Source organism: Scyliorhinus canicula, chromosome 13, assembly GCF_902713615.1.
Source record: "Scyliorhinus canicula chromosome 13, sScyCan1.1, whole genome shotgun sequence".
Taxonomy (NCBI): Eukaryota; Metazoa; Chordata; class Chondrichthyes; order Carcharhiniformes; family Scyliorhinidae; genus Scyliorhinus; species Scyliorhinus canicula.
Window position 1 is genome coordinate 21019546 of NC_052158.1, and position 13309 is coordinate 21032854.

The 13309-nt window shown below is 49.3% G+C and overlaps 1 protein-coding gene across 1 annotated transcript in view; it reads left to right on the plus strand.

Moving 5' to 3' along the window:
- The window catches only part of LOC119976515 (transcriptional activator somA-like), a 56296-nt gene extending 43165 nt beyond the window's left edge, over positions 1-13131 (plus strand). Inside the window, exons 6-7 of the mRNA XM_038817060.1 lie at positions 9223-9363; positions 12878-13131. Coding sequence (XP_038672988.1) covers positions 9223-9363; positions 12878-12937 — 201 coding nt within the window. The 3' untranslated portion in view covers positions 12938-13131. The remainder of the gene's footprint in view (positions 1-9222; positions 9364-12877) is intronic.
- Positions 13132-13309: the final 178 nt, after the last annotated feature.

The window sequence follows — 13309 nt, forward strand, 5'->3', positions numbered from 1 at the left end:
CACAAAGGTCAGGATTCTTCATCCGTTTACAGCAACAAGATTCTCCAGTCACGTTGCTGCGAATGGGAGATTTGGCTGAGGGCCAAATCTCTGTCCTTGCGAGCAACAGTAGCGGGTCAGACTCACAACGGTTGGGGGAGGGTGGGGGCATTGCTGTCCACTCACTCGGGCTGCCCGGTGTAGGTCATTGACTTTCTTCCTTCACTAGAGGACAGTCCTCCTGATCACACTCCCTGAGCTCACTGCCACTGTCACCTCATCCCAGGCGGCACTAGCTGCCCTGCGGCTGACCCACCTGGATCCACGGGGGAACAGGACATCCCTCCTGGCCACCATAGTCTTTAACAGCTCCCAAGGACAAGGTCAGTGTCCCCAAATCTTGGGGAGGAGTCTCCTGGACGACATTGTTGCGAGTGGCTGGGTTTGGCTGACTAAGTGGAGCTCCATCTAGTTAGTGGGGACCTGGTGAGCACAGTCTTGGCGGATCAGCTGGGGAGCCTTCATTTGCAATGAGAAGCCCGTGAGGTCTTGTCAAGTGGACCAATTAACATTGAATGTCGTTGCCGGCCTCACTAGACCAAGCACCATGAATTCCCGCTCATTACAACAGTTAGGGTATCGCGCCCTAAGTTTATTTTCAAAGAACTCGGTGGTGACAAGGATAAAAACTGGATAGCTCTTGAAGCTGCTGAGCTGCCTACAAAGTCTCCATTGGATACAGGTTGGAAATTTTCTTTCATCATGCCTCTTTTTGGATGTTTGGACATGTTTGATGCCAGACTGGATGATTGGAATGAGCACACACAGCGGACACATTACTTCTTCTGGGTAACAATATTGCAGAGTATGACCACCGGATAAGTCAGATTGCTCACTGCCTGTTTGGAGTGATACGGAGCCTTACATGCCCTGTGACCCCAGAGGCCGGAAGAGGCCTTTCGTGGGTTTTCTGGAAATGTTCAAGCCTCACGGGATCCATCCAAGTCCAGCGAGGTGTTGGAGTCAGAATCACACCATAATATCGTGATCAAATAGCGCTCGTCGAAAGCTAGTTTTAACCCGACTATCAGCGAGTTCACCCAGGTGCCATTCAGCACTGGTCCACACAAACGTGCACCAATTGGAACAGTACCTGTGGATTCTCCTGGCCCATTGGAGACCCCTGGGTGGTCATGGTCAGTGCAGGGTGGCTACCTGACCATTACGCTGGAACGTGGGCACCTTGGCACTGCCACCCTTGCACTGCCAAGGTGTCTAGGCGGCACTGCCAAGCTGGTCGGAGTACTGCCTGGGTGCCACGGTTGAAGTGCAAGTGTGCGCAAGTGCCAGGGTGTCACTGCCTAGAGTCAGGGCCCAAGGGTGTCATGACCATGAAAGGTGGGTGGAGGGTTTGAAGGGTGGGGTGTGCAGGCTCAGAATTTGGGTGGGTGATGGGTTGGGGTCCTAGAAGGGGAGGGGCCTGTAAGTGGCATGGGTGGGCCTGGGCCCCCATAGCAGGGTGTCCTTACTTGGTGTGGTGTGGGGTAAGGCCCATGTGTGTGAGGGGTGATATTGCCCATGGGTGGGAGGACAAGCTGATTTAGAGTTTGGGGCACCCTTTCAAAATGGCAGCACGATCTCGGGGTTCAGCTCCCCAGTGCGAAAACAAATTCTAAGCACGGGTTTCTCCGGTCTGCCAGCTGCATTTTCCTGTGTGGCGCGCCCTCGCTGGCAGCCGGATCCGTCGTTCCGACAGCCGGTCAATGGGCTTTTCCATTGTGGCCACCCCGCGTCACCGGGAAACCCACAGGTGTGGGTTCACTGCTGGCGGAGTGGAGAATCTGCCAACGGAGAATTTCAGTCTAAGTGTGGACTCACCTCCCCAGGGCCAAAAAAAGTGACTTGTGCCATTGAATCGCGGTTGGGAACTCGCCAGGAAGAAACTCCCTGAAAATCACGCCACAAATTAATTTTGAAATTTTTTGGGAGAATCGTGCCCAAAAACGTTTGATGAGCTCATAGAGTCAGTGGGGCAGCATTTTAATCAAACCCTGTCTGTATAGTACAGCCGTATCATTTTAATACTGTACAAAGGACCCGGGTGAGTCCATCAGCGGGTGTTTTTCGAGATTATGAAAAATTGTGGAATTCTGTGAATATGGCACCACCCTGTCTGAAATGTGCGAACGGTTTAAGGCATTCAAAATGCGGCCATTTCGCAGAAACTGCGAGCCGAACCTTCCCTGACTCATTGAGATTGCGCTGTCCTGGGAAAGTGCAGAGCTTGGAGTGCAGGAGATACAGGGGGTGGAGATGATTGCCCGAGGGGCCCGACCTCGGACCGCCGCCCTGCCCGGACTGAGCACGGTAAAGACCCCACCCATGGACAAAGGAAGAGCCATCCCGGCGGGCGATATCACCGGAGACTGTAGAAGGGGAGCCTGGTCGATATGGGGTTGATGGTCACCAGCCCTGGCATGAGCGCAGGACTCAGGTGAACCAGAGATCCAGATGCCTCGGTAGAGGTCGGCGTCAGCCCAGGGCATGTACCTTCCATCTGGATGAACTAGAAGTGGAAGATGACTTCATGCATATGTGACAGCCCCCAAGTGGCCCCCATAAAGATCGCAGTGCAAGTTCACAGGCATCTGCTCGATATGGAATTGGACTCTGGGACAGGGGTCTCCGCGGTCGGACAGAAGACATTTGATTGAATTCAACAGTGATTGCAAACCTTGGGTTTAAAGTATTGTGGGGCAGCACGATAGCACAGTCTTTAGCACAGTTGCTTCACAGCGCCAGAGACCGGGTTCGATGGCTTAAGTCACTGTTTGTGTGTGGAATCTGCACGTTCTCGCCGTGGTTGCGTGGGTTTCCTCCGGGTGCTCCAGTTTTCTCCCACAGTCCAAAGATGTGCAGGTTCGGTGGATTGGCCATGCTAAATTGCCCCTGAGTGTGCAAAAGTTAGGTGGGGTTGCTGAGTTGTGGGGTGGGGTGGAGGTATGGGCTTAAGTAGGGTGCTGTTTGCAAGGCGCAGTGCAGATTTGATGGGCCAAATGGCCTCCTCCTGCTCTAGATTTGATGAGTTCAATTAGAAACCTTATATATCATTGGGCAGCACTGGTGACACTGGTAAAGAAGCCGGACTAAAGGGTCCATTTATGCAGGGTTTACAAATTGACAGTAAACACAGCTTCACGGTTGGACGCCTACCCCATGCCCCGCAGTGAGGATCTCTACACGGAGCTTTAAGATGGGCTTTCATTATGAAGCTCAATATGAGCCACACATATTTGCAGCTCGGGTTGGATCCGGCTTCCCACAAATATATTACCATCAATGCACACAGGGATCTATACAAGTATACACAGCGGCCATTCAGAGTGTTCTCTACCTGTGTAATATTTCAGCACGTAATGGAAATCATGTGAGGGTTGCGGTGTGAGGCAGTTTATTTAGATCACGTGTTGGTCACAGGAGCCTCAGAACAGGAACACTCAGACAACCTGGAGGCAAGAAGAAGCTACTCAGTAGCATAATTACTGCCTCACAGCCTTTTTATGGCCAATGACCAGATGTCGGAACCTCTACACCTCAGGAACAGACAATCCTGCTTCAGTAAGGTTCCAATCAGAGGCCTGAAGGAAACGTGCAGCACTAGATTGGAACTTTGGAATTTGGTGAGGTTTTGGGCTACATGTCTCGGCAAAGCAAGTGGACATCAGAGTAAGGGGAATGTTGTTCAAGGATTGACAGGCCATTGGGGAAGGGGAACCAGCAGCCTGTGGCGGTGCCTGTCGATGAAGGAGGGACACCAACCACCTGCCTTCTACATGTTCTCGGCTGGGCACTTGTCGAGGGTCACTTCACAACGCTGGTTCAGTCAGAGCGGGAATGGGATGAGACTCTGAAGTAGGTACCAATTGTGAATTGAGGGCCTCAATTGATCAATGATTGGCTGGCTTCCCAACGCTATTCATTCTACTGATACAAATATGGTAGGGTCAGTGGTGGGGCAGTAGCTGGCAGACAGCCCACAATCTGATTTAACTTGCACCTCGTCCCTCTTCAAACTTATGAACATACGAAATAGGAGCCGTAGTAGACCATTTGGCCCCTCGAGCCAGCTCTCATTCAACAAGAACATGGCTTACTTGATTGTATTTGCAGTTGCACATTCCTATCTACCCCTTATAACCTTTAATTCCTTTGCCTAACAAGAATCCATCTACCTCCGCCTTAAATATAACAGTGCCCCATGGTTTTGGACTCACCCACAAGAGAAAACATCTTTTCCACATCCACAAGACCATTCGGGAACTTATGTTTCAATCAAGTCACCCCAAACTCTTCAAAACCCCACTGGTTACACGGTCAGCATGTCCAACCTTTCCTTATAAGACAACCCGCTCATTCCACTTCAGTAAAGCTCCTCAGAAAAGCCAGTAATGCATTTGCATGTTTTCTTAAATAAGGAGTCCAAAACTGCACCTAGTATTTGAGATGTGATGGGCCATTTTGCTCTTGCTGGAAATGGTGATGCGAGTGTGAAATATCCTGAGAGTCAGGAAATGGGATTCTCGCCAGTGAGATCTCATTTCATGATTTTTCATTGGGTCAGGTCGACAAACAGCAACTTCAGGAGAATAGTAAGTGTATAGAAACCCGGCAGATTGGACGTTAGTGCAGAAATTAGCCCATCTCAAACATGTTTTCAGAACTGAATATTAGTGAAGGGGATGTGCAAGTGAGCAGATTACAGCACGTCCACTGCACTATGTGACAAATGACTGCAAAGCTGTGATAAGGGGCGATGGGGACAACAATGTCTGTATAGGTTAGAAATAGGGGACACTCCAGACTTTCTGCAACCATACACTTGGGCCTGGATTCTCCATCTTGAAGACGAAGGGCATGATCTTCCAGCCTTGTTACACTCGCCCTCAAGCGTAACGAGGCTGGTGAATAGCGGAAGAGGCCAAAAACAGGAACCAAGCCGGGAGCCAAACAGTTGCGATCCAACCGGCCTGCGAATCCCGTCTGCGAATTTGGAATCTCACCACAGGCGAGAAATCAATTATCAGCACTTAAGCCCTATTTCCATACATTTAACAAGAGCCACCTCATATCCAACAGCCTCCCTTCATTCAGTGGCCTCCCCAGCAAGTGCTCACGTTGGTGCCGATTAGTACTCCTTTTGAAATACGTGAACCTGGCGGACTGGCTCCTGCGGGGAGCCAAGGAGGTGAGTAGCATTCTTTGCTCGCAGGTAAAGAGCTGGACTTCCTGCGGGGGAACCCTCGTCTGGGCGTAGGAAGACATTCCGCAAGGGTGAGCCACCATGGGAGGGTGGAGAGGAGGGTGCTGGGGTGCAGCCGCCGTTGCACCACCAGGCCAACCCTGGATCATGTGTACCCATTCTGGGGGCTACCCTTGCTCCTGCCCATCTGCCCCACTAACCACCCATAACCCCCGTCGACTGCCGAAGCCTCTGGCCGTGCAGCTGAAGGCTATTGCTGACAGGGAATTGGCAATCGTGGTTAAGTCAGCACTTCACTCACGCCAAGGGAATTCCTGTGGGTGGACGGGCCATGTAGCATGTGGGAGCCATTGCCTCGCATTCCAATCGCACCTTGATGCATGGACACTGTGCCTGAACACTGCGGGAGGCAGCACCACACACGCAGCAGGAAACATCCAAACACCCAGGAGATCAGACAAAGCTCCGGGGACATTTCCGTGGCCGGAGGATGGGTAGGTGCCAAGGGGAGGAGGAGATGCCTGGAGAAATGGGCCAGGGGTTCGGAGGTCAGCCCGCTTTGCGGACGAATGTGACAGAGGCGTCATAATGGATGTGCACAAGGGTGTTTAATCTGTGTAACAATTCCCTACTCTCCTGATGGTGCCGCCCCTACCCTTCCAACCCCATTCCCAACCCCTACCTATGCCACCACCCCCTTCCCTCTTGATGTGCTTGGCGTTCCTAGCTCTACCACAACATCCAGATGTCTCCCCATGATGCACGTCAGTGGAGGAAGTCAGCTGCTACCTTGTCCTGTGGCCTTTGATGCCCCTGACAGGCATCCTCTGTGGGTTGTGGGGCCGAAGGGCCCTGGCGCACTCCTCGGTGGCACATGCTCAGCCATGGCACCCTGTTCTGTGTGCTGACTGCAAGACGCGGCCTCATCAGAGGGGTGGGACTCAGGGGGAGCTGATGGCCACCTTTCCCACTCCATGGGTTAGATCCGGCCTGCCACCCAGCGCCCCTTCCTCCTAGTTGGTGCCCATAGGGCCCTGTGGTTCACCATGGGATGGAGGGCATCTGGTTCCAGCACCTGGTGCTCCTGCATCATTTGACTCTGCCAACACTGGCAGTTCTCCATGGTCTGCACCATCGTGTCGATGCCGTGGGCAATGCTCCTCAGTAATTGGGCCATGCTCTGCAGCGCCTCGGCCCTGCCCATCTGTAACTGGGACAAGCTCCGCAGCGCCTCGGCCATTCCCATCTGAGAGCGGGACATGTCCCGCAGAACCACATCAAGGTCAGCCTGGGACTGGGTCACATCCCCCATCAAGTCAGACATTCTGTCATTGCCGTTATCGACTGTGCATTGTCTTGGACACCTTCACTAATGGTGCTGACATCGTGCACCAGACTCTCCACTGCGGTCGCCTCACTAGCAGTGTGGCCTAGGTGTCACACAATACTGGCGACATCTCCTGCGCCCATAGCTTCTGGGACCCCTCCAAGCAGCTATGCATCTGCTGGAATGACATTGACATCTCCCTCTGAATGTCCTGGCTGATTCCAAACCTCTCCATTAGCTCCGGGTAAACCTGTTACATAGGCTCAGCATCAGGCTGGGATCCAGTAGTCCTCCCACTGCTGTCTTGCCTGGGAGATCCTGCCTCCAGCTGATCTACATCGTTAGATGTGTGATGTTCACCAGATTGTGAGCATTGACCTTTAACATTTCCCACCGAGGTGTGTGCCTGAACGCAGCGGGAGGCAACACCACAAACGCGGCAGCCAACATACAAACAGCCAGGGGCTGGGACCCAGCTCCGGGGATGGGACCCCGGCCAGAGGGTGGGTGGGGGGTGGAGAGATGGGCAAAAGGACCGGGTGCCAGCATGCATTGCATAAGAAAGTGAAGAAGGCAACATAATGGTTGTGCAAAAAGTTGTTCAATGTGCTGTCCCTTTCCCAATAGTGCCACCCACCCAACCCCAGCCCCTCCCCACCCACTACCTAACCCCCACCTCCTCTCCCCCTGCCTCGGTGCCCTCAGTGATGCTCAACGTGCTTGGCCTTCCTAGATCTACAACTACGTCTTGGTGCTTCCCCAGGGTGCACAGCTGAGGTGGAGGCAGCCAGCTGCTTACCTCATCGTAAAACCCTGGGTTCCCCTGGCGAGCGTCCTCTGGGGGCTCTACGACCGGAGGGCCCCGGCTAACTTGTGGGCGGCACATGAACAGCCGTGCCGCCCTGTCCCGTATGCTGCCTGCGCGATGTGGCCTCATCATATGGGTGCAACTAGGGGGAGTTGGTGGCCACTGTCGTCACTCCATGGAATGGATCCAGGTTAGCACCCAGCATCCCCTTCCTCCCTTCGGTGCCCTAAGATCCTTTAACTCACCCTCCTGGATCCCGGATGAACAGGACATCCCTCCACCATGTCCAGGAGCCTCCCCAGGTCAGCAGCACCAAATCTTGAGGGCTGGTCTCCTCAGCACCATTATTATGAGCTCGTTGGGGTTGTCGGAGCAAGTGCAGCTTAAGTGCTACCCGACCATGTTAGCAGGGGGCTGGCGAGCGCAGTCACGGTAAATCAGAAGGTGAGCCGGCATTTCAGGCAAGAAGCCCGTGAGGTCTCGTTAAGTGGGCCAATTAACATTGAATAGCGTTGCTGAGCCTGGGAAACTCACAGCAATTCCCACTCACTACAGCACTATGAAATTTTCCCAGAGAATCGCGCCCCGACTTCTTCCGCCGGCCAAAAATCGCTCCTGGTCTCCGCCGATGTTGGGAGCTATTCTCATTCCCTGGCCCTGCATAGTTTCGGGCAACCTGCTGGATTCAGTTGGAGGTCCGTTATTGGGCCGCCATTTTGAGCAGGCAGCCGGATCCAAGCGGCCATTGTCAGGATGCCCCCTCCAACAAAGTAGATCCTGACTCCCCACTGACATGGAGACCCCCCCCCCCCCAACCCCTCATCCAGATGAGTCATTTTCTCCTCACCATGAGAATAACAGGTCACCCCCCCCCCCCCCCCCACAGCCCACATAGATGGGGGTGCCTTAACCTCTCCCCAGCCCCACCATGAGACCCCTCCCATCACACCTCCCCATTAAACACCCCATCAGAGATGCCCAACAGAGACCCCCATCAGAAACCCCTGTCAAAGACCCTCAATAGTGACCCCGTCTGAAAGCTGAAGGGCTATCCAAGCAAAAGAGATAAAAATCACTGACTATGCACTTACCCTTCCCTCACATCTGCTGCCTCAGGCAGCAGCTGTTACAGGTTTCAGAAGCTTTCTCCAAAGGCCAAACCACATTAAAAGTCTTTAAACTTCCTCAGATCTTTTGATCAGCAAGGCATCCAGTCAATTTCAAAAGCAATAGCTTTTACTAGCATGTGATTGACAGGTTAATAGCTTCCACACAGCAGGTGTCTGGATTGTTTATTGATATTTCCCTCCACACTTGACTCCATCTCAAGTACCCTGCTTTGATGCTAAGTACAATGTTTATAAATATCTAGCTATGATTGCTAGACTCTCACCTCATCAGAAGGGGCTAATTACTTACACTTCCTCTTTTGCTCAGCAGAAAGCACTTAGCCTCTTTTGAGGTGGCGAGGGGCTGTGATCACAGCTCGAATTTTATAATGGGAATAGAATGTGTACTGAGCAGGGTAAAGCAGGAGTGGTCCGAGGACCTTTAAAACAGAGGTGGGTGACAAAATGTTGATGACTTCACTACCAACTCCGCTGGAATAATTTCATACTCTTTCACTCATTGCCACAATATGAGAATATCTTCACTTATTAGCTGATATTGCACCTTTATAGTAATCATTGTGCAGAAGGAGTATTGACTAAGGATACACAGTTCAGTGCCACTAGTGCCCCAGTACTGACTGGATGTTTCACATGATAACTAGCATTAAGGGAATTTGGGTTTGCATGATTCAAGTTGTTAAAGTTCACAATTTTACATTTGGCTGTACTTTCACAGGAGAGTTCCTCCAGTGAAACTGATGATCATTCACCATTGACACAGAGAACTGCTCAACAGTTGCCTGATGAGAGGACAGTGTTGATAGGAAGTCAAAATGAACGCAGCGAGGAAAGACCAGATAGGAACTATGACAGGGAGGTAAGTGCACTCAGCACGTTATTGTACTTTTATGAATTGTATTTCTAATTTGATTAATTTAGTTAAGCTTCTGAATTGTATCATTAGCTTAAATTCCAGGGTAAATGTTAATTTTCTGTCCCATCTGGCATGGATATAAGTAATTTCACAATATCGGCATTCACACCAGGAAAGGATAAAAAGAGTTGCCAGGAATTTGAGAATGGAGATTTATTATTGAAGTGAAAGGAGGTGTAACATAGGAATATTGGAATTAGGAGCAGAAGTAGGCAATTCAGTACTTCGAGCCTGCTCTGCCATTCAATCAGATCATTGCTGATCTCTTCCTGGTCTCAAATCCACCTCCCCATCTGTTGCCCAAATCCCTTTAACCCATTTTATATCAGAAATATATCCATCTCCCTCTTGAAACCATTTAATGATTCTGACTCCACCGCACTATGGGGCAGCGAATTCCACAATTCCACAAATTCACCTCCCTCTGCGAGAATTAGTCCCTCCTCACCTCGGTTTTAAATTTACCGTCTCTCAGCCCATATCTGTGACCTCATGTTTTAGATTGCCCCACAAGGGCGAATATTTGGTTTACATTTACTTTATCAATCCCTTTTAGTATTTTATACGCCTTGATCGGATCCCCTCTCATCCTTCTAAACTCCAGTGAGTATAAGCCCAAACTGTTTAATCTCTATTCTTACGTCAACCCCTTCATCCCCGGAATCAATCTGGTGAACTTCCTCTGAACTTCTTCCAATGTCACCACATCCTTCCTCAAATAAGGAGACCAAATCTGGACCAAATGTGGTCTCACCAACACCCGATACAATTGCAACAACACTTCTCTACTTTTATACTCCAGGCCTTTTGCAATAAACACTTGCATTCCATTTGCCTTGCTTATTACATTTTGTACCTGCATACTGACGTTCTGTGATTCACAAAGACACCCAGATTCCTCTGCCCAGACATTTTGGATCTGCTTTCCATTCAGTTAATAATTTGCCTGACTATTTTTTCAGCAAAATTGATAACCTCACAATTATTCACATTAAACTCCATCTGCCAAATTTTGGCTGAATCTCCTAGCCTATCTATATCTGTCTGTAAAATCTGTATCCCTTCACTGCTTGCTTTGCCACCTATTTTAGCATCAGATGTAAATTTTGCTATGTTACACTCTGTCCCTGCTGGAAGATTATTTATACAGATTGTAAACAGTTAAAGTCCGAGGACTGACCCCTGCGGCACCCGCTAGTTACAGTGCACCAGCCAGAGAGGGACCCATTTAACCCCACCCTCTGCTTTCTGTCAGTCAGCCAATCCTCAATCCAATATAGTATTCTACCCCTAACCTCCTATATTCTCACCTTCCGGATCAATCTTTTATGTGGCACCTTGTCAAACGCCTCCTGGAAGCCTAGATATACCACATCCACAAGTTCCCCATTATCCACCTTGCTGGTTACATTCTAAAAGAACTCAACATATTTGTCAAGCGTTACTTACCCTTCATAAAACCAGGATTGAGCTTTGTCTTTCAAAATGTTCAGTTGTCTCCTCCTTAATGATTGATTCCAGCAACTTCCCCACCACAGAGGTCAAGCTAACCGATCTATTGTTTCCTACTTTTTGCCTTTCTCGCCTTTTGAATAGGGGAGTTACATTAGTGTGTTTCCCACCCACCGGAATGTTTCCAGGATCCTGGGAATTTTGAAATATCATAACCAATGCATCCACTATCTCTGCTGTCACCTCTTTTAATATCCTAGGGTGCAGGACATCAGGTCCATGAGACTCATCTGCCTTTAGTACCATTAGTTTATTCAATACCTTCTCCCTCGTGATGGTTATTGCACTACGTTCCTCTGCATTAACTGCAGTTCTTGCAAAATGTTTATTATCCTCTATCATGAAGACAGAGGTAATATATTTGTTCAGTGCCTCTGCCATCTCTGTTCCCCATTATTACCTCAGCAGTATCGTCTAAACGGCCAGCATTTACTTTAGCTATTCTCTTCCTCTTTATATACTCTTTAGATTCATTTTGATTAGAAGAATGCAGAGAGACAACATAAAGTGAAGGGTACAATTCTGAATTGGGTTCACAAACAGTGAGATCTGGGTTTATATCTGCACAAATTATTGGCAGTGGCAACACAGATCATAGTTCAGTCAATGCACAACCAACACCTTGGGCTTTATGAATAAGGGCATTGAGTACAAAAGTAAGAAGCCATATTAAACCTGTATAAAACACTGGCTTGTCTTCAACTGGAGCATTATTTTTATTCTTTCACTGGATGAAGGCATTACTGGGTAAACCAGCATTGACTGCCCACCCCTGTTTGTTTTTGAGAAGGTGGTGTTAATCACTTTCTAAAACCGTTTCAGTCCATCTTCAGTGCTGTTATGGAGGGACCTCCGGGACTTTGACCCAATGACAAAAATGCTGAAATGTTTCCCCTCATGGGTGAGTCTAGAAATTGTGAGTAATGTTTACCAGTCAGAGTTCTCCCATTTAAGCCAGAGGGGAGGGTTTTCTATCTCTCTCTCACACACGATCACTAGTGTTTCAAACTCACTTCCTCAGCAAGCAGTGAAGTCTGGGTGATTAAATATATTCAAGACTGAGCTGGACAGATTGTTAATTGACAAGGGTGACAGGTGTTATCGTTGGCAAACAGGGAAGCTTAGGCCACCATCGGGCAGCACGGTAGCATGGTGGTTAGCATAAATGCTTCACAGCTCCAGGGTCCCAGGTTCGATTCCCGGCTGGGTCACTGTCTGTGCGGAGTCTGCACGTCCTCCCCGTGTGTGCGTGGGTTTCCTCCGGGTGCTCCGGTTTCCTCCCATAGTCCAAAGATGTGCGGGTTAGGTGGATTGGCCATGCTAAATTGCCCGTAGTGTCCTAAAAAAAAGTAAGGTTGGTGGTGGGGTGGGGGGGGGTGGGGTTGTTGGGTTGCGGGTGTGGGGTGGATGCGTGGGTTTGAGTTGGGTGATCATGGCTCGGCACAACATTGAGGGCCGAAGGGCCTGTTCTGTGCTGTACTGTTCTAAAAAAATCAGATCAGTGACAATCTTATTTAATGGCAGAGAACGTTCAAGGGGGAAAATAGCCTAAACCTGCTCACATTTCTTATGTTCTTGGTGTTGTAACCACCTTGGGCGGGCCAAGAACTGTGCTCCATTCCATTTCCCCCTTACATTGCCGAGTATGAACTCCCCTGGTAATTTTGGGTGGGGTTTCCCCTTAACAAGGAAAAACCATATAAAAACCCTGACCTGGGTGCAGGTCAGTGAGGGTGGCTCTTCGCGGAGAGGATCATAGTCATTCGTAGTCCTGTGTACATAGCAATAAACCTGCATGTGTTCTTGTCTCTCCCATTTGGGTTCTACACTTACATTCACATTCCTGAATCACATTCCTGAATCTGGAGTACTCCAGAATTTGCTGCACATTTTATATGATAATGAGCAATGAATACCTGTAGCTGTGCTTGTGCTTTTTCAACAGACAACCCCTTCTGAAGCTAATCGTCCACTATTGAGTGATACGGACAACTCACGTGTCTGACAACAGTTCATCCTGAAAGTCAGCCAGTATCAGATTGCTAAAGAAGGAACAGATTTTCAAAAAAGCTTTCTCATATATAACATAGGTATTTTTATTTTTATTGTCCATTTATAAATATCTTTGAGAAGGTGGTAGGAAAGTGGCCTTCTTTTACAACCACCGTCCATGTTTGTAGAAACTCCGATCAAGGGTAACATAGCCACATGAAAGTTTATTTAATTTCAAATAATTGTGCCTGCTTCATCAATCATTTACTTGATTTAATAAATTACATTGTGATGTTAAAATTCATGAGTAAATGTTCCCTTTCCATCATTTCCAAGCTGGGTGTATACATTTTCACATACAGACAGTCAGACCACAGGTTTGAGT